This window comes from Myotis brandtii, unplaced genomic scaffold (genome assembly GCF_000412655.1).
Source record: "Myotis brandtii unplaced genomic scaffold, ASM41265v1 scaffold488, whole genome shotgun sequence".
In the NCBI taxonomy this organism is placed as follows: domain Eukaryota; kingdom Metazoa; phylum Chordata; class Mammalia; order Chiroptera; family Vespertilionidae; genus Myotis; species Myotis brandtii.
This window is the reverse complement of record NW_005368638.1, coordinates 731,011-753,030: the sequence shown is the minus strand read 5'-3', so window position 1 is coordinate 753,030 and position 22,020 is coordinate 731,011. Positions and strand designations below refer to the sequence as shown.

Sequence of the window (22,020 nt, the reverse complement as noted above, 5' to 3'; positions counted from 1 at the left end):
TTTTTTCCCCCCGCCCTTGACAATCCCCTGCCCTCCCTTACCCCCCAGTGTCTTATGTCCATTGGTTTTGCTTATATGCATGCATACAAGTCCTTCGGTTGATCTCTTACTCCCCTCCCTTCTGCCCCCCAACCCTCTCTGGCCTTCCCACTGCAGTTTGGCAATCAGTTTGAGGCAGCTCTGCCTCTGTATCTATTATTGTTCAAAAGTTTATAATGGTCTCTATTATCCATGAATGTGTGAGATCATGTGGTATTTTTCCTTCATTGACTGGCTTATTTCACTTAGCATAATGCTCTCCAGTTCCATCCATGCTGTTGCAAATGGTAAGAGTTCCTTCTTTTTTACAGCAGCATAGTATTCCATCGTGTAGATGTACCACAGTTTTCTAATCCATTCATCTACTGATGGGCACTTAGGCTGTTTCCAAATCTTAGCTATGGTGAATTGTGCTGCTATGAACATAGGGGTGCATATATCCTTTCTGATTGGTGTTTTTGGTTTCTTGGGATATATTCCTAGAAGTGGGATCACAGGGTCAAATGGGAGTTCCATTTCCAGTTTTTTGAGGAAACTCCATACTGTCTTCCATAGTGGCTGCACCAGTCTGCATTCCCACCAGCAGTGCACAAGTGTTCCTTTTTCTCCACATCCTCTCCAGCACTTGTCGTTTGTTGATTTGTTGATGATAGCCATTCTGACAGGTGTGAGATGGTACCTCATTGTTGTTTTGATTTGCATCTCTCGGATGATTAGTGACTTTGAGCATGTTTTCATATGTCTCTTGGCTTTCTGAATGTCCTCTTTTGAAAGGTGTCTATTTAGGTCCTTTGCCCATTTTTTGATTGGATTGTTTATCTTCCTTTTGTTAAGTTGTATGAGTTCCCTATAAATTTTGGAGATTAGGCCCTTATCAGATATGACGTTGGCAAATATGTTTTCCCACGCAGTGGGTTTTCTTGTTGTTTTGTTGATGGTTTCTTTTGCTGTGCAGAAGCTTTTTATTTTGATGTAGTCCCATTTGTTCATTTTCTCTTTAGTTTCCAGTGCCCTAGGAGCTGTATCAGTGAAGAAATTGCTTCGGCATATGTCTGAGATTTTGTTGCTGAAGAATTCTTCTAGAATTTTTATGGTTTCCTGTCGTACATTTAAGTCCTTTATCCATTTTGAGTTTATTCTTGTGTATGGTGGTTGGTGGTCATGTATCTGTCCAATTTTCCCAGCACCATTTATTGAAGAGACTGTCTTGACTCCATTGTATGTTCTTGCCTCCTTTGTCAAATATTAATTGAGCATATTGGTTCGGGCCGATTTCTGGGTTCTCTATTCTATTCCATTGATCTATATGTCTGTTCTTGTGCCAGTACCAGGCAGTTTTGAGAACAGTGGCTTTGTAATACATCTTGATATCTGGTATTGAGATCCCACCTACTTTCTTCTTTCTCAGGATTGCTGCAGCTATTCGGGGTCTTTTTTTATTCCAGATGAATTTTTGGAGAGTTCGTTCTACAACATTTATTTTTAAATTGCAAATGCGTGTCATATGTACCGGCCAGTTGGTAGGTCACCTATCCTTTTATATATATGACTAGTGGTCCGGTGCACGAAATTCGTGCACGGGGGGTGGGGGGGAGGTTCCATCAGCCCAGCCTGCACCCTCTCCAATCTGGGATGCCTGGTGCCTAACTGCTCACCTGCCTGCCAGCCGGATCGCCCATAACTGCCTCTGCCTGCCTGCCTGATTGCCCCTAACCCCTCTGCCTGCCTGCCCGATCGTCACTAACTGCCTCTGCCTGCCTGATCGCCACTAACTGCCCTCCCCTGCCGGCCGGATCTCACACCTAACTGTTCTCCCCTGCTGACCTGATTGCCCCTAACTGCCTCTGCCTGTCTAATTGCCCCTAACTGCCTTCTCCTGCCAGCCTGATCTCTGCCCCAACGGCCCTCCCCTGCTGGCCTGGTCACCCCCAACATCCTCCCCTGCCGGCCTGGTCACCCCACGCAGCCTGCTGTTCAGTAGTTTGGTCGTCCCTCACTAACCCCCCTGCTGGCCTTGTCCCTCCACGCAGCCTGCTGTTTGGTTATTACTATTACTGTGACGGTGTCCCAGACGATTTGCATATTCCTCTATTATTAGTACAGATAGTATATTATTGAATAGAAATTATAATAATTTATTATTATTCCTTATGCATTTGCCTTTTAAATCTTATGGGAAATATAAAGTGAATTTACAAATCAAAGTTACAATAATACCAGTTTTTGTAACTGTTCACATATGATTTTTATATGGCTTTGAGATGCTGTCTAGTGTCTTTTTCATTTCAACTTGAAGGACTCCCTTTAGCATTTACTATAGAGCAGGTGTAATAGTAATGAATCCCCTCAGGTTTTATGTCTGAAAATGCCTTAATCTAACCCTCATTTTTGTTTTGTTTTTCTAATTTTCCCCTCACTGAATTATAGAGCGAGTGGAAGGAAGGGAGAAGGGAAGGAAAGAGACAGAGAGACATCAATGTGAGAGAGACACTTCAACTGGGCTGTGGATCAAACCTGTAACTGAGGTATGTTTCCTTGAATAGGAATCGAACCCATGACCCTATGGTGTGCAGGCCCAATGCTCTACCGGTGAGCCAAATCAGCCAGGGCTCACCTTCATTTTTGAAAGACAGTTTTTCTGTGTACAGTCATGGACTGCATAATGACATACTGGTCAACAATATACTGCAAAAAGTATAATGGAGCTGAAAACATTTTATCACCTAGTGACACTATTGTCATGTCACAGTGCAATACATCACTTGTGTTTGTGGTGATACTGGTGTATACAAACCTACTGCTCTGCCACTCATAAAAGGATCCTATATAATAAAAGCATTGTATGCAAATTGTGGAGTTTGACCAAGAGGAGGGGCCGGCCGGGGGAAGGGAGAAAGGGGCCCTGGTCAGGAGCGGCAGTGGCAGCAGGGGAATGGGAGGAAGTACCCGGCTGGCAGCCAGCAGCCGCTAGGGACCCTACCAGTGCACGAATTTCATGCACTGGGCCTCTAGTAGCACATATAATTATGTACAGTACATAATACTTGATAATGACAATGATTATATATTTATTATCCTATACTTTTTGTTATTTTAGAGTGTGCTCTTTCTACTTAATTTTTTTTTTAATTTCCTATAAAACAGTATGCCAACAGCAGCTTCATATATCTTGTGTTTAGAGCATCTTTGTATTGGATTTTTGTACAGCAGCATGCTATACAGACTTGTAGCCTAGGAGTAACAGGCTATACTATACAGCCTAGGTGTGTAGTAGGCAGATTCTATGTTCACACAATGATGACACTGCCTAATGACATGTTTTAAGGCTACATGCCTGTAGTTATAAAGAGCGTGACTGTGTAGAATTCTTGGACAACAGTTTTGTTTTGTTTTTCAGCATTTTAAACATAGCATCTACCTATTGCCCTGCGAGGTTTCTGCTGAAAACTCTGTTGATTATCTTTCTAGGTATCCCTTTATTGTGATGATTTGTTTTTGTCTTACTGCTTTCATGATTCTACCTTTCACTTCTAACAGTTTAATTATGTGCCTCTCTTTGGGTTTATCCTTTATACAGATTGGTGGGCTTCTTTTATTTGTACATCCAATAGCTTTCCTCAAATTTGAGAAAAATTTTGCCCATTATTTCTTCAAATAATCTCTCTTTTCCTCTCTGTCCTCTTTCTGAGACTGCCCTAATGCATATGTTGGTCTTCTTATGCTGCCACATAAGTCCCTTAGGCCCTGTTTACTTTTTTCATTGCTTTCTCTTTTTGCTCAATAATTTCAAATCACCTTTCTAAAAGTCTGCTGATTCTTTCTTAATGCTTGTTCAAGTCTGTTGCTGAACTCCTCCGGGCTATTTCTCAATTCAGTTATTGCCTTTTCAGCTCCAGAATTAAAAAAAAAATAATTACCATCTCTTTCTTAATATTTTCATTTTGTCTGTAAATGATTTTCCTGATTTCCTTTATTTCTTTGTCCATGATTTCCTTCAGCTCTTTGAATATATTTAAGACAGTTTTAAAATCTGTCTGTTAAGTCTGATATACATTTCTGGAGATGTAATTTGTTCCTTTGAATGGGAAATATTTCTCAGTTCCTTTGTACTTTGATCTTTTCTTGAAAACTGGACATTGAATAAAAAGCCACATCTCACTCTTCACAGACTGGTGTAGAACATGTTCACTAATTGGTGAGCCCCTGAGCCTTAAGATCAGCACCACATAAAGGCTTAAGGTCTTCTCAGGTCTTTTCTGACATTTGTTCTATCTGGACTTATATGCATCTGTTTTTTAACCCCTCATTTTCCCATCTGCTTTGAAACATCTAAGTTCCCAGGGTTTCACTTCAGCTATTTCTTGGATATTCTGGTGGATGTTCAAATGTATTCCTGACTATAGACTCTGGTCCATGGCTCTGCAGTGACCCCTGCAGTTTTCATGTATTGCAGCTCCTGCTACTGCCTTTTGTGGCTTCCAATCTGAGATCCAAACTATGCTGCTGTTCCCTATCTAATCTCCAAGTAAGAACAAAAGCAATCCCTGAGACAGCCAACAGATACACCAGAATGTTGCAAACAAATTTCACCCTGCTACTGTCCCAAAGGAGGGAATAAAAAATTAGGCGGTTACCTCCTGACCATGATGTGCATACTGGGGAACGGTAGGGTAAGTGCGATCAAACATCACAAAAGTAACTGTTTGCTTAGTTGTTGAAAATCTCTGGTTTGCAGAGGTCCTATATGGTTACTATGATAAGTCTGTAGTTGCTTTTTGATATTTCTGTGTGGGAATGAGGGCCAGGATCTTCCGAGTTTGCCACCTTGCACACAATGTTCTATTTCTTGAGCTGTTTTTGTTTTCTTTTTTAATTTTCTATAATTGCTCTTTATGTTTGAAATATTTCAAAATAAAAATGTTTGGAGTAGTAGAATTATAAAGAATACTTTATACTTGTTTGAAGAATTCATCTTTAGGGAAAACAAAGTTAAAAAAGGAAAATAAAAAGAACTTTATGATAAAGATATTATTCTGGGTCAGTAATAAAAATAAATATTATTCTGAGTAAAAAATAAAGAAATTAAGAAACATTTAAATAATGGATTATATTCAAAACCTCAAAAACTCTATATGTAAACTTCCTAATACCCTGCAATATTAAAAAATATAGATATCAAAGAAATAGTTCTTTCATGATTTTATCCAAAGCACTAAAGTAGCAACTGAGAATGCATTTCTACTCCTCAGTAACTATATATCAGTTCTGTTTGTTCTACAATTTAAAATAAATGAAATAATATAGTATATAGGGTTCCACTTTATAAAAATACAATTATTTTTTAGTCATGTGTATTGTTTTTAATCTTTATTGTTGAGAGTATTACAGATGTCCCTTTTCCCCACATTACCCTCCCCAACCCAGTTCCCATCACACCCCACGCTTTTACCACCCTATTATCTGTGTCCATAGGTAATGCACATATGCATATAAAATCCTTGTTTAACCTCTTCCTGCCCTCCACATCCTTTCCCTCTGAGAACTGTCAGTCTGTTCCAGTTCCGTGCTTCTGATTCTATTTTATTCACCAGTTTATTCTGTTCATTAGATTTCTTATTCATTTATTTTTAGAATTGTTGATATGTATTTATTGCCATTTTATTGTTCATATATTTAACCTTTTTCTTCTTCTTTCTCTTCACAAAGAAGACCCTTCAAACATTTCCTGTAATAATGGTTTGGTGGTGGTGAACTCTTGTAGCTTTTTCTTGTCTGTGAAGCTCTTTATCTGGCCTTCAATTCTAAATGATAGCTTTGCTGGGTAGAGTAATCTTGGTTGTAGATTCTTGCTATTCATCACTTTAAATATTTCTTGCCACTCCCTTCTGGCCTGCAAAATTTCTGTTGAGAGATCAGCTGACAGTCATATGGGTGCTCCCTTGCAAGTAACTAACTGCTTTTCTCTTGCTGCTTTTAAGATTCTCTCTTTTTCTTTAACTTTTGGCAATTTAATTATGATGTGCCTTGGTGTGGGCCTCTTTGAGTTCCTCTTATTTGGGACTCTTTGTGCTTCCTGGACTTGTAAGTCTATTTCTATCACCAAGTAGGGGAAGTTTTCTGTCATTATTTCTTTAAATAGGTTTTTGATATCTTGCTCTTTCTCTTCTCCTTCTGGCACCCCCATAATGTAAATGTTGGTAGGCTTAAAGTTGCCTCAGAGGCTCTTTACACTATCTTCATATTTTTGGATTCTTTTTTTCTTTTTGCTCTTCTGATTGGGTATTTTTTGCTTCCCCATATTCTAAATCGTTGATTTGATTCTCAGAATCCTCTACTGTTGAATCCCTGTAAATTATTCTTTATTTCAGTCAGTGTATGCTTAATTTCTAACTTGTCTTTTTTCATGTCTTTGACATTCTCACTAAAATCCTTGAAAGTCTCACTAAGTCCTTGAAGGTCTCATGAAAATCCCTGAGTAACCTTATAACCGTGGTTTTGAACTCTGTATCCAGTAACTTGCTTTCTTCCATTTCTTTCATTTGTGACATATTTCTGTCTCCACATTTTGGCTGCTTCCCTGTGTTTGTTTCTATGTATTGGGTAGGGCTGCTATGTCTCCTGGAGTTAGTAGAGTGGCCTTGTGTAGTAGGTGTCCTATAGGGCCCAGTGACTCAGCCTCCCCAGTCACCTGAGCTGGGAACTCTAGGTACGCCCCTGTGTGGGCTGTGTGCACAGTCTTACTGTAGTTGAGACTTGATTACTGTTGGTGTCACTAGGAATTGACCTCCAGACTAATTGGCCATGAGGAGCAGCTGCGACTATAGTAGGAGAGCTGCTGTGCAGGAGACACCCTTACGGAGCAGGACTTGCTTTAGTGGGGCTTTGGTGCTCATTGAGTCTTCCCCTTGAGTGTGTGGCTTATGGATGTGTAGAGTTGTAATCTTGTATGGTCTGATTCTGTCCACCAAGTTCACTGGCTTTTGGGTCTTCAGGGAAGTGTAAAGTCAGCCACTGCCTGGGGCCACCTGGCAGGAGCTACAGAGAGATCTGAAGATTCCTCTATGTGTATCAGGTTTGGAAGTGCCCAAGTGAGGCCTGGCTGTGAAGCAAGGCAGGCTGGTGCTAGTGCTAGGTCTTAGGCCTTTTATTGATAGGGTTAGGCACCCTGACCCAGCTACAGCTCGTTTGAGAGATTCTAGCAAAGTCTGAAACCTGAGCAAGGATGTGCCATTCACATGCAAAAGCCACAACACAGGGTTGGGTGGAGCTGCAAAATGAATAGGGTGGGGTCTCAAGGAATCACCAGGGCAGAGCAAACAGATATGGCTGCCAGTCAGCTCTGCGACTGGGGAGGTCCCACCACAAGAACAATGATCCTTGCGAGCACCTCCATCTGGGAGAAAGGTCCCCCTCCCCCAGTTCCTATCCCGATGCCAGACAATCCAGTTTCTCATCATATGTGTCTGGGTCCCGCAGAGCCTTGCCCTGGTGCTGGAGCGCAAAGGAAGCAGTCCTTTGTAAGTTCAGTTTATGCACCGGCCCTTTAAGAGGAAGAGCTGGGTCTCCAGCAGCCTCTGTGTTACTGAGCCCCAATCCCTGATGGTTTTTACAGCCCGTAGTTATGGGGATTGCTCTTCCTATCTCTGGAACTCTGGGCTGGGCAGTCTGGTGTGGATCTGGGACACCTTGCTCCTCACAGTCTGCCTCTGCAGAGCCTACCTCCTACTGATTAAAAAAGCAGCACGCATGGATGACAGTCCAGCCCGTTCCGCCTCTCTGCCCCACCTAACAGTCTCAATGTGCTTTCCTCTTTACTTCTCTAGTTGTAGGACTTCCATTCAGCCAGCTTTCAGGCAGTTCTGGATGATGGGTGTTCTGTATTTTAGTTGATGTGGTTTTGAAAGGTAGCGAGTTCAGGCATGTACCTATGCTGCCATCTTGGTTCTAGGCCTCAGTCATTTGTTTACTGATAGATGTTAAGGTTAACGAAGGTTTGGCCTACTAGAAATTATACTGCTATGATAATTTGTGTATAAGATTTCTTATGCCCTGGTTGATGTGGCTTAGTTGGTTGGGCATCATCCCCGAGCACTGAAGGATTGCTGGTTCAATTTCCAGTCTGGGCACATGCTTGGGTTGGGGCTCAATCCCTGGTAGGGGGCATGCTGCAGGCAACCAATGAATGCTTCTCTCGCTCTCCCTCTCCCTCTCCCCGTTCCTGTATCTCTAAAAATCAATTAAAAAAACCCAGTATTAAAAAAAAAGATTTCTTATAACATGTTTTCATTTCTCTTAAATAACTCCCTAAAATTGGGTTTGCTGGGTGGTATATAGTAAATCTATGTTTAATTATTTTGTTGCTGTTGTTAATCCTTATCTGAGGATATTTTCCCCATTGTTTTCCATAGAGAGTAGAAGGGAAGGGGTAGGGGGGAGAGAGAGAGAAAGAGAAACATCTATGTGAGAGACACACATCAACTGGTTGCCTCCTGCACAAGACCCAATCGGGGGAGGGGAGCGAACCCACAACCCAGGTACATACCCTTAACCGGGAATCAAACCCACGACCCTTCGGTGCATGGGCTGATGCTCTAACCACTGAGTACACCAGCCAGGGCTATGTTTAATTTTATAGGAGACTGCCAAACTACTTTCCAAAGTGGTTGTACCCTTTTAAAATTCTACCAGCAATCCTTGACAACACCTGTTATCGTAAGATTAATTTGAACTATTCTAGTGGATGCATGCTAACATCTTGTTGTTCTTTTATTTGACATTTCCCTGAGGCATCAGAAAGTGTAGAGTCATGTAGTTTATCAGAGTGAGGATGTCTCTTTCTTTTCCAAGTTTGTTGAGAGTTTTCATTATAAATAAGTATTTAATTTTATTCTATGTAAATTATGCCTTAATTATACTGATTTTTAAAAAACTCTATAGTTAACAGCAGACTTAAAGAAACTGAAGCCTCCCCAGTTTGGCTCAGTGGATAGAGCATTGGCCTGCGCACTAAAGGGTCCCTAGTTTGATTACAGTCATGGGCACATGCCTGGGTTGCAGGCTTGATCCCCAGTAGGGAGCATACAGGAGGCAGCCAATCAATGATTCTCTCTCATCATTAATGTTTCTATCTCTCTCTCTCCCTCTCCCTTCCTCTCTGAAATCAATAAAAATGTATATTAAAAAAATAAATAAAAAGAAACACTGAATAGTTTCCTCCTAAGACAGGGGAGAAGCTTAGATAGTCTTCTCCCATCACTTTTATTCATCATTGTCATGGTAGTCTTAGCCATGTAATAAGGAATGAAAAAATAATGAGAAATATATAGACTGCAAAGGAAAAAGTGAAACTATCCCTACTCTCATATAACAAAATTTACATTGATAATCCTAAGGAATCAGTAAAAGAAACACTAGAATAAGAGAATTTAGCAAAGTCTTAGGATATAAGATTAATATAGAATCTAATTTGTTTCCTGGATTTATTTCAGTAATACAAAGTTGATTGAAATTAAATAAATTTAATTTTCCTTAGTTTACATGATAATGTATGTAGAAAATCCTATGGAATTTACCAAAAAAATGACTAGCATTAAACTGTGAGTTTATGAAGGCTGCATAATACAAAATCAATATATAAAACAAATGATACGTATTTCTATATTCCAATAATACTATTTTTATGGTTCTTCTATCTAGTTGCCAAAGACAGAATCTGAGATATTAACATTGATTTTTCTTTTTCCCTCATGAACCTACTCTACCTTAATCAGATCCAACCAAGTTCTGTTGACTTTATCTCTTAAACATCTCCAGCACTTACTCACTTTCCTTCATCTTCATCCAATCATCATCTTTCAAGTGAAACCAGGCCCTAAAACTGAAACTAGGTCTTAATAGCCTATTTTTCTTCTTCTAGTCTTAAATATCAAATTCCTTCTGATCACTGCTGGTAATTTTATTGCATGGTTATCTCCTTTCCTCAATATGTTCATTTCTAAGACCTGTTACATCTACATCATCATTTCCTGGGAAGCAACATTTTGCACAAGGGTCCCTGGTTCGATTCTAGTACATACTTCAGTTGCAGGATCGATCCCCAGCCCTGGTCGGGTGAGGCACGTGAGAGAGGCAACCAATTGATGTGTCTCTCTCACATGGATGTTTCTCTCTCTCTGTCTGTCCCTCTCCCTTACACTCTCCCTAAAAAATCAATGGAAAAATATCCTCAGGTGAGGATTAACAAAAAAACAAACCAAAAGAATTTTAATGATACTTTCATACGATTACTGTGATAATTTGGTTTATTAACCAGTCCACAATAGTTATTTCATAAAAGTTAGTCTCTTACTCCTTTCTCTTTTTAAAAATGACTTCCAAAACTTTCCCTCAATCTATTATACATATTCAAAGTCTTGATAGATTTCATATTGACAACCAGAGATGAGACACAACATTTGTGCTCTAAAGGTTCTTCTTGGACACATTTTGGCATTTCACAGATTCTTCTGAATATTTAAATACTGAAATTGTAGTGCTGTGGAAAAACTTGCGTGGAAAGAAGGAGACCCAAGTCTAGTTTCATCAATGCCATCCAGTAGCTTGGACTTTAATCTCCTTGGATTGGGATAATTTCCCATGAAAAATAAGGGTGTTAGACAAGATAATCTCTCAGGGTTTGGGTCTTTAAATTCTATAATTTGGGGGAAATAATTAGTATCTTGGATCATTAGCAATTAGATCCTTGGACCTGGGAATATATCTTATTTGGGAAGGAATGCTCAAGATAGAAAAATATGACTGAGTAAGAAAAAGCAGGTGAGAGCAAAAGATCATCCAAGCTCAAAATACCTCTGCTTTCCCACACTCACCCTGCTGTAATTGTTTTAGAATAGAAATGTCTTCTTGTATACAAATTTCCACAGATACTAACAGGCCACTTGCTTTTGTTTTATCTATATCGTCCTCATAGCTTTCAATTAAAAAATCAGTAAATTATGCCAAAAATAAGTAATACTTAACATTTCATATTTACTTCCTACTAACCATTTATTCAGAGAGCTAAGATCCTGGCTATGAGGATGAGGGCAAGGGCAAGGGCAAGGCGAAGGCAAAGAAGTTATTTTATCTATAGCCATCCTTCAATATGGCCTTATAAAACTAATTTCTGAAGCAGTGATCCAGCTTCCCAGTTTTTTTAAACTATACAAAAGATGTCCTTCAAAATAGTCACTCTTTTGTACTAGTCAAAAGGATATCATATTCTTTTGTAAAAGACCTCACTGAATAACAAAATACATTTACAAAAAATTCATAATTTCTGTTATTCAACACGTGCTATTTTCTATTTCTTTGATGTGATCTTTCCAATACAAAGACTCATGATTGCAATTACTGAGGAATTAGTAACAATCTATTAAACAATACTGCCCAAGAACTATAGAGCTCTGACATTTAATCTCTACCTCATTTGTGAGGGCCTCCATTGAGTCTTCCTACTTAGAAAATTTACACAAACAGCTCACCACAAATGCCACAAAAAACTAATTTCATCTTAATGCAGGCTAATGATACATTAATATTTTAAAATATTTTACTTTAATATTTTAGTATTAAATTAATATTTTAATCTTTAGACCAATTTTCTCTCTTTAAGTCAAGAAGCATGAATTAGATTTACTTCTTAGTTGTCTGATACACATAAATAAAGAAACTGGCACTAGATATACAGACTGACTTGTAATTTGAAAAAACTTTACAGAAATAACTACAGACTAATTCATCAAGAAAATGAGGAACAAAGGCAAAGAATTACCTCTAATTATTCAAATTAATATTTTTTTGTCTTTCTTGCTTCTGAGTTAAAAAATTTTTATTAAATGTATTGGGCTGACATTGGTTAATAAAATTATACAGGTTTCAAGTGTACCATTCTGTAATACATCATCTGTATACTGCGTTCTGTTAACCAGCCAAAGTCAAGTCTCCTTCTATCACATCACCACAGTCAAACTAAATTTTTTAAAAACTCACTAAAACAGTGAAATTATAAACCAGAAAAAAACGTATTATGACAGAGAAAAATTAAAATCAGAATGAGAGAAAACAGCTTAAACTTACTGGGTTATCTGTGGAATCATCAGCCAACTGTAAACCAAAATAGTCACGCTCAGTCAAATCAAGATGTTTGAAGACTATATCCAACAGAACTTGTCCTTGATCATGTTTCTAGAAGAAAAATAAAAGGAAATCAATACCGATAGCCTATAAACACTTTCAGATTTTTAACCTGTTGGACTTTTCTCTTATTAAATTGGCAGCTGTTCCCATCCAATGACTATTGAGAATAGAGACTTCACAGGTTACAGAGTACTTAAAAAACTGTCTAACTTTAGGCAAACTAATTCAAAGACTATATAATAAATATGAAGATATAAGGAAAACCTTTCATTAAAAATGCGTCTGCTTTCAGGACAGTATGATATTTTTGTAATTTTATATTGCTGCCACATTAGTCAACTGCCTTATTGTTTTTTCTTACATTTAAGTTGACTGGAAAATAACATATTTGACTAAATACTATTTAAAATTTGTGTGACTAAAATAAATAATGCCAGTCTGGCCGGCATGGTTCATGGTTGAGTGCCGACCTACAAACCAGGAGTTCAAGGTTCGATTCCCAGTCAGGTATATGCTTGGGTTGCGGGCTCAATCCCCAGTGTGGGGTGTGCAGGTGGCAGTCGAGCAATGATTCTTTCTTATCACTGATGTTTCTATCTCCCTCTCCCTCTCTCTCTGAAATCAATAAAGACATATTTAAAAAATAAATAAGTAAATAAATAAATATTTAGTTTGTTGAATAAGTGGATGATAAAATGGCCTACAGAATAAATTTTAAAGTTTAGATGGTTTTTAATCTCTATGTAGGCTTTACTAGCCATATAGTTTTTTACTTCACAAGAAGACCAGTTAGGGAAGGAGTATCTAAAGCACAAGGGACAGTACATCTGCAAAGAAACTACCTTACTGCAAACAGTTTCTCTAAAGATAATGAGACTATCTCTAACAAAACGTATTTAGGCTTATCACTAGAACTTTAAGGAGTAACAACAGAAGGCAAAACTGAGATTCTTACTCTTGTTGGCAAGCCAAATACAAATAATATGAACAACACTATTCCAACAAACTAAACAACCTAGAGAAAATGGACATATTCCTAGAAAAATACGACCTTCCAAAACTCAATCAAGAATAAAAAAATCTCAACAGGCCTATAACTAAGGAGGAAATTGAAGCAGTTATCAAAAAACTCCCAGCAAACAAAAGCCCGGAGCCAGATGGCTTCACAGGGGAGTTTTACCAAACCAAAGAAGAACTAAAACTTATCCCTCTCAGACTAGTCCAAAAAATTCAAGAGGAAGGCACACTTCCAAGCTCTTTCTATGAAACCAGCATTACCCTAATCCCAAAATCAGATAAAGACACTACAAAGAAGGAGAACTACAGGTCAATATTTCTGATGAACATAGATGCTAAAATCCTCAACAAAATCCTAGCAAATCGGATCCAGCATTACATTAGAAAGATCACACACCATGACCAAGTGGGATTTATTCCAGGGATGCAAGGCTGATACAATATCCACAAATCAATAAACATGATACATCACATAAACAAATTGAGAGACAAAAATCACATAATCCTATCAATTGATGCAGAAGAGGCATTTGACAAAATCCAACACCCTTTCCTGATAAAAACTCTCAGCAAAGTAGGACTAGAGGGATCATACCTCAACATAATAAATGTCATATATGACAAACCTACAGCCAGCATCATACTCAATAGGCAAGAACTAAAACCATTTCCCCTAAGAACAGGAACAAGACAGGGATGCCCACTTTCACCACTTCTGTTTGACATAGTACTGGAAGTGCTAGCTATAGTGATCAGATAAGAAAAAGAAATAAAAGGCACCCAAATTGAAAAAGAAGAAGTAAAACTGTCATTATTTGCAGATGACATGATATTGTACATAGAAAACCCTAAAGACTCCATCAAAAAACTAGACTTAATAAATAAATTTGACAATGTAGCAGGATACAAAATTAACACCCAGAAATCTATGGCTTTTTTATACACCAATAATGAACTCACAGAAACAGAAACTAAAAAAAAAAATCCCATTTACCATTGCAACAGAAATATTAAGATACATAGGAATAAATTTAACCAAGGAGGTAAAGGACCTGTACTCAGAAAATTACAGGACGCTGAAAAAAGAGATAGAGGAAGACATAAACAAATGGAAGAATATACCGTGTTCATGGATTGGTAGAATCAACACCATTAAAATGTCCATACTACCTAAAGCAATCTATAGATTCAATGCAATCCCTATTAAAATACCAACAGCATACTTCAAAGACCTAGAACAAACTCTCCAAAAATTCATCTGGAATAATAAAAGACTCCGCATAGCTGCAGCAATCTTGAGAAAGAAGAACAAAGTTGGAGGGATCACAATAACAGATATCAAGCTATACTACAAAACCAGTGTTCTCAAAACTGCCTGGTACTGGCACAAGAACAGACATATAGATCAATGAATCAGAACAGACAACCCAGAAATCGACCCAAGCCATTAGGCACAATTAATATTTGACAAAGGAGGCAAGAACATACAATGGAGTCAAGACAGTCTCTTCAATAAATGGGGTTGGGAAAATTGGACAGATACATGCAAAAAAAATGAAACTAGAACACCAACTTACACCATACACAAAAATAAACTCAAAATGGATAAAGGACTTAAACGTAAGAAAGGAAACCATAAAAATATTAGAGGAATCCACAGGCAGCAAAATCTCAGACATATGCTGAAGCAATATCTTCACCGATACAGCTCCTAGGGCAATGGAAACTAAAGAGAAAATAAACAAATGGGACATCAATATAAAAAGCTTCTGCACAGCAAAAGAAACCATCCACAAAACAACAAGAAAGCCCACTGCACGGGAGAACATATTTGCCAATGTTATCTCTGATAAGGGTTTAATCTCCAAAATCTACAGGGAACTCATACAACTTAACAAAAAGAAGATAAACAATTCTGTTGTCAAACAAAGAATGGGCAAATGACCTAAATAGATAATTTTCAAAAGAGGACATATAGAAGGCTGAGAGACATATGAAAACATGCTCCAAGTAACTAATCATCCGAGAGATGCAAATCAAAACAACAATGAGGTACCACCTCACACCTGTCAGAATGACTATCATCAACAAATCAACAAATGACAAGTGCTACTCTACATTACACACACAATATCCATCACACACTGCTAAGTTAGTAGATATGTGAAATTGAAAAAGTGACTGAAATCAAGAGACAAAGCAGTCAAAAGAGTAATCTACATATTGGTTTTAGTATATAAGGACTTCAAAATAACTACGATTAAGATATTAAAGACAATAGAAGAATAGAGAAAATGGATTAATATATGGAATATTTCAAAGGAGTTAGAATCTATAAAAGTGATCATAAAGACATTTCTAGAACTAGAACAAAAATATAATATGGAATTGGTTTAACAGCAGAATAAGAAAAAAAACCAGAATTACCTCAAAGACAACATTAATAGCTGTTAAAAACAAAGAGAAATTAAAAACAAAAAATAGAATATACATTAGATATGATGAGGTGCAGTGAAACAGTCCAGCATATATTAAATTATAGTCCAGAAGTAGAGAAAATGGGTTAAAAGCAATATTTGAATCATTAAAGGATAATAAGCTTAAACATTTTATAAAATATTAACCAAGAGATTCAAGCTCAATGAATATGAAGCATGATGTACACACACGCGCACACACACACACACACACACACACACCACATTTTAAGTATATTACAGGCACGTGACTAAAAATCAAAGATAGCCCTAACCGGTTTGGCTCAGGATAGAGCAGTGATGGCGAACCTTTTGAGCTCGGCGTGTCAGCATTTTGAAAAACCCTAACTTAACTCTGGTGCCATGTCACATATAGAAATTTTTTGATATTTGCAACCTTAGTAAAACAAAGACTTACATTTTTGATATTTATTTTATATATTTAAATGCCATTTAACAAAGAAAAATCAACCAAAAAAATGAGTTCGCATGTCACCTCTGACACGCGTGTCACAGGTTTGCCATCACTGGGATAGAGCATCGGCCTGCTGACTGAATGGTCCCAGGTTCGATTCCGGTCAAGGGCATATACCTTGGTTGCGGGCACATACCCAATAGGGAGTGTGCAGGAGGCAGCGGATCGATGTTTCTCTCTCATCGATGTTTCTAACTCTCTATCCCTCTCCCTTTCTCTCTGTAAAAAATCAATAAAATATATTTTTTTAAAAATAAAAAATAAATAAAAATCAAAGAGAAAGAGAAAAATATTAAAAACAGACAAAGGAAGAAAGGACACATCTCTTGTCCTTCAGGAGAACAATAAGAATGAAAGATGACTTCTCAAGAGAAACTATGAAAGTCAATAAAATGGTACCGTTAAACTACTAAAGAAAAAAAATATCAACATAGATTCTATACTCAGCAAAAATACCCACCAAAACATGAAAAGTAATTAAAGACATTTTCAGACAAACAAAAAACTGAATCTGTTGTTAACAGATCTTACTTCAAAGAATAATAAAACAATTTCTTTAAAATGAAGGAAAATTATTCTAGATGAAAGCATGGGATGTAAGAAATGAATAGCTACAGAAAGTATATATATAAAGGTAAATATAATAGACTATTAACTGTCTGAAGCAATAATAATGTCTTGTAGGGTTTATAACATATGAGGGGTATGGCAAAAATACTTAAGAATAGCAAAAAAGTAGAAGGCAAGTAAATGGATTTAAACTGCTTTAAGGCTTTTGCAATTGGGGAGGAACGTGGTAGAAGTACTAAATAAAGGTAGACTTTTGTAAGTCAGGACACATTTTGTCATTTCTAAAGTAATCACTAAAAGTATAATACAGTATTCAGTTTCTTCAAAAAACTAAAAATAGAACTCCCATTTGACCCAGTGATGCCACTTCTAGGAATATATCCCAAGAAACTAGAAATACTAATCAGAAAGGATATATGCACCCTTATGTTCATAGCAACACAATTTACCATAGCTAAGATTTGGAAACAGCCTAAGTGCCCATTAGCAAATGAGTGGATTAAAAAACTGTGGTACATCTACACAATGGAATACTATGCTGCGGTAAAAAAAAAGGAGTTCTTACCATTTGCAACAGCATGGATGGAACTGGAGAGCATTATGCTAAGCGAAATAAGCCAGTCAGAGAAAGATAAATATCACATGATCTCACTCATTTGTGGAATATAATGAACAACATAAACTGATGAACAAAAACAGATCCAGAGACAGAGAAGCATCGATTAGAACATCAAACCTCAGAGGGAAGGTGGGGAAAGGTGAGGGTAAGGGGGTGAGATCAACCAAAGGACTTATATGCAAGTATATAGGCCTAACCAATGGACACAGACAACAGGGGGGTGAGGGCATGAGTAGGGGTGGAGGGGGCGGGAAATGGGAGGATAAGGACACATATGTAATACCTTAATCAATAAAGAAAAAAAAAGATTAACCAAGGGGGACTAATAAAGGAGAAAAAATGGAGGAAGAAACAGAGGAACATGAAGAAATATTCTTTGGTGAGTGAAGTATTCAATGCCTTAATATGGTGGTGGTTCCACAGATGTATACATGTATAAACATTCACTGAATTGCACACTGAAGATTTCTGCACTGCACCATTTAACATATATTGTATCTATAATAATAAAAGCATAACATGCTATTAGACCAGATGACCTTCCAGATGAAGCTGGCGCTGCGAGGAAACTCCAAGTCCGGGTCCTGGGTGCCAGAGGGAAGCCGGTGCCGGCAGCTGGGGAAAGGAAGGCCTACTCTTGCACAAATTTTGTGCATCAGGCCTCTAGTATATTATAATAAACAAACAAAAAAGTCTATATATACCTTCCAGAGTAGAGAGACTAAGCTACAGAATCTTTCTAAATAGAATCCAATATATTTCTCAAAAATGTAATGGCTTATAGCTATTTTCTGAAAAATTTTCCATAATGTATACTAGGCACTCAATACTTGTTATTAAATAAAGTATATGAATAACTATACTCTTATTTAATTTACTGTACTGGGTTTTAAAACAGTACATGAAAATATCATATATACATATAAAACAATTAACAGATTGCTATTTTGTAGAATTTTAGTAATATTCTTCTAAGAAAGTATTTCTGGACCTAGAGAATAGATCAATTGGATCACAAGCAATAGAAGAAAGAAGAATCAACTTTTCTGAATGCATATGAGTCAGATACAATAAATAGGCACTTCACAAATATTCTCATTTGATTCTAAGCATCCTATGCAAGGCCGGTATTATTCTCTCTTAACAAATGAAAAATCTGAAGCACAGAAAGGTACAGTAGCTTGATTAGAATCACAGAACTAGTAAGTCTTCAAAATAAAGACTTAGAAATTCATCATTGGATAATTGTTGAGGAAATTGTTCAAGAGAAGTAAATGTCATTATTAGTAACAGACTTATATATGACAAATATGATACAAACCTAACAGCTATACATGTCTATCATATACTACAATGTTTGAATTTTCACACACTATGAAAATTGGCAAATTATCATGTCTGTTTGCACTCAAGATGATTAGTTCCATTTTAACATCTGATTTTACTCAAAAAATCTTGGTAAAGATTAAATTCTCCTTCAGGTCAGACGCTGAAAATCAATCTAAGAGATATCAAAGCTAAATGAGGCAGGCTGGACAGAGATGTTTGCCTAAGACACACTAAAAAAACAGTAAAGGCAGTAATCAAAGCCAGTTTGTATAACAGCCCCTTCTGTGACCAAGAGATCCCCCCCTCTCACTTTCCTCTTCCTATTGCCAATCTCTGTAAGAACTAGAGATTTGCTCTCTGAAGTAAATGAGCCAGTAATATTCTAGATTCAGGGACATCAGGTACAGTTGATTACTTTTTACTGTACATGGAAAATCTACATAGTAAGCAAAAGCCTACATATGAAGAGTTGAGACCTCTTCAGCCCCTTTCTCTCATTCAGCTCTACAAACTACAGGCATATAACTGAAGGATTTCTCGCTAGGGGAAAAAGTATTGAACTAACAAAATATTACTATATAACTTCTTTGTTTATTGACAGGATGATAGGAAGTATGTAGGAAGAGAGGTATAAGAGATCTAAATTCTCATCCTCCAATGTCAATACATAATATGAACAACAACAAAAAGAATAACCAAAGCAGACAAAACCAGAAATAATATAAGCATGTTTCTTAGACTTACGGTAACAAATATTAGAGAAAAACTAAATGTGTTGAGTGTGGTTACTTCTAAGAAGTAACAGGGTAAGAGTCTGCTAGTTTTTGTTATAACACTCAACACAACTATTTGGTTTTTAAAATGGTATACATGAATAAACCAATAAATGTACAAACAAAAACTTCTGGGTGAATCGAGTGACATCCACAAATAATAGTATTTTAAAAGGAATTAACACACAAATTTAAGTAGGGCTAAAGTAATACTTAATAAATAATCCTTGATAAAACAGTAAAGTGTTGAAAATAAGAGGTCCTACCAGATCGTGCATATACAACACAAACGTACATGGTCCTGGCTCTGCCATTAACTTGGCAAGTAACCTAATGACTCTAAATCTATTTTCTCATATGTGAAATAAAGTCAATGGAACAATAACCAGGAAAAAAAAATCCCCCCAAATTCTATCTTCCTTTACAAATATGACTGTAGAATGAGTCCAAGTAAATTAACTTTCATTTAGCTAAATCCATCATCCTTATACTCCTTTGGCTTCCCATCTCAATATGCATCCACCAGGTAACCCCCCATTTATAATTCTATTTGTACTATTGATTTGGTTAACAAGTACTTCAACAAATGAAAAAAGGAGAAGATTCAACCTACTAAATATTCATCAACCCCAAGTTGTTTCACTGTTAATAACTGGAACAGGCTAGTTTCCCCCAATTCGTCCTTGTCACACAGGCTACTGCTATTATTTTCATAATGTTAAATTTTTGGGTGTGATAATGATACTGTGGTAATTTATGAGGCTCTTAGGATGCTGAAATACTTACAGGCAAAATGAACCACTTTTAGAAAATAAAGACAGAAAAAGAAAAGGAAAGGAAATGTACAACAAAATGTTAAGAACAGGTTAAAGGGTATATGGGTATTCATTATACTCTTTCATCTTTTCTTTTGGCTTGAAATTTTTTAAACAAAAAGCAGGAATGCACCCATATATATATCAAGACATACACAAGAATATTCACCAGCACATTACTGATAAGAGACCAAAGTGGAAACAATCCAAATAAACACCAACAGTAAATTTGACAAGTAAATGGTAATAAATCAATGGACAAGTAAATTACAGTATATTCATATTACAGCGAGTACTATAATACAACAATGAAAATGACCAAGTACTGTTAATACACCACATGGGTGAAACTCACAAATAATGTTGAGCAAATTAAGCTATACACAAATAAGATGAACAAATTATTTGTTGAATAAATATTCCAGACAAGACTCAGATAATATCAGGGCTATTATTTATCTCTGTTTAGCAAAGGTTTTATTCACACACAGTACAAGTAAGATTAAAATGAAAATGTATAAGTTATTTAGGAGAATAAATTCCTTTCAGGCACATTTATAAAAACTACCCACATACTATTGATCTGCTCCACTAATTAATCATAATGCACTGCTGATTTGTCAACTTTTTTAAAGACCTAGTTTGAATCAGAACTTGTACTTGATAGTTACAAACCTGCACTACAATGACTGTTCTTCATTGTATAAGAGTTTCAACCTTTACTATAATTAACCAATTTTAATTATAACCAGATATTATTTTTAAAAGAGAGCGATATAAAATACTTACACTAACTTTGAAAACTTGTACAGTGTTATCCAGAAGAAGAATGTTGCAATCCACCTCTGTATGCTGTCTGTCTCGGGCCAACTCTGATGCTCGTACATTGTAGGTTCTGCCAGCAGGCAAACGGAAACGTGAGGTCATTACTGTCCACACAAGGTCTAAGTTGGGGGGAAAAAAAAACAATCACTGAATAAAACAGTTCAAGATTCAGAGTAGTTTATTTAAAACACAAATTTACTATGTATTTTTCAATTACCACTTAGGTAAAAAGCAGTTATAAATTTTGAAGCAAGCAGATAAGAATTTATAAGTATAAAAGAAGATACCAGCCGAAACTGGTTTGGCTCAGTGGACAGAGCGTTGGCCTGCGGACTGAAAGGTCCCAGGTTCGATTCCGGTCAAGGGCATGTACCTGGGTTGCGGGCACATCCCCAGTAGATGTGCAGGAGGCAGCTGATCAATGTTTCTCTCTCATCGATGTTTCTAACTCTCTATCTCTCTCCCTTCCTCTCTGTAAAAAATCAATAAAATATATTTAAAAAAAAAAAAAGAAGATACCATACATATAGTTCATTATCTAAACTAAAATTACAACCTACCTAGAAAAAGGTTTATTTTTAACTGTTCCACTGAGAAAACAGAAATATTGTTCAGGGAATAATATTCCAATTCAAAACATATAAATTTAGTAGTCAGAAGAGGGAAGGAGAATTTGCTACTTCAGGAAGTTGAATAGTATTCATTGATGCAAGTATTAAAAACACTGCAAACTGGCAACAGGAGGGGAGATTATTTTTTTTAAATATATTTTTATTGATTTTTTACAGAGAGGAAGGGAGAAGGATAGAGAGTTAGAAACATCGACGAGTGAGAAACATAGATCAGCCGCCTCCTGCACGCCCCCCACTGTGGATGTGCCCGCAGCCAAGGTACATGCCCTTGA

The 22,020-nt window shown here is 36.9% G+C and overlaps 1 protein-coding gene across 7 annotated transcripts in view; it reads right to left on the bottom strand.

Moving 5' to 3' along the window:
- The window catches only part of PTPN4 (protein tyrosine phosphatase, non-receptor type 4 (megakaryocyte)), a 213,048-nt gene that overhangs the window by 164,009 nt on the left and 27,019 nt on the right, over positions 1–22,020 (bottom strand). For all 7 annotated transcript variants that reach the window (XM_014547921.1, XM_005876489.2, XM_014547925.1 and 4 more), the window contains 2 exons: positions 21,081–21,235; positions 12,157–12,264 (listed from right to left, as the gene is read on the bottom strand). In XM_014547921.1, the coding sequence (XP_014403407.1) occupies positions 12,157–12,264; positions 21,081–21,235 (263 nt within the window). The remainder of the gene's footprint in view (positions 1–12,156; positions 12,265–21,080; positions 21,236–22,020) is intronic.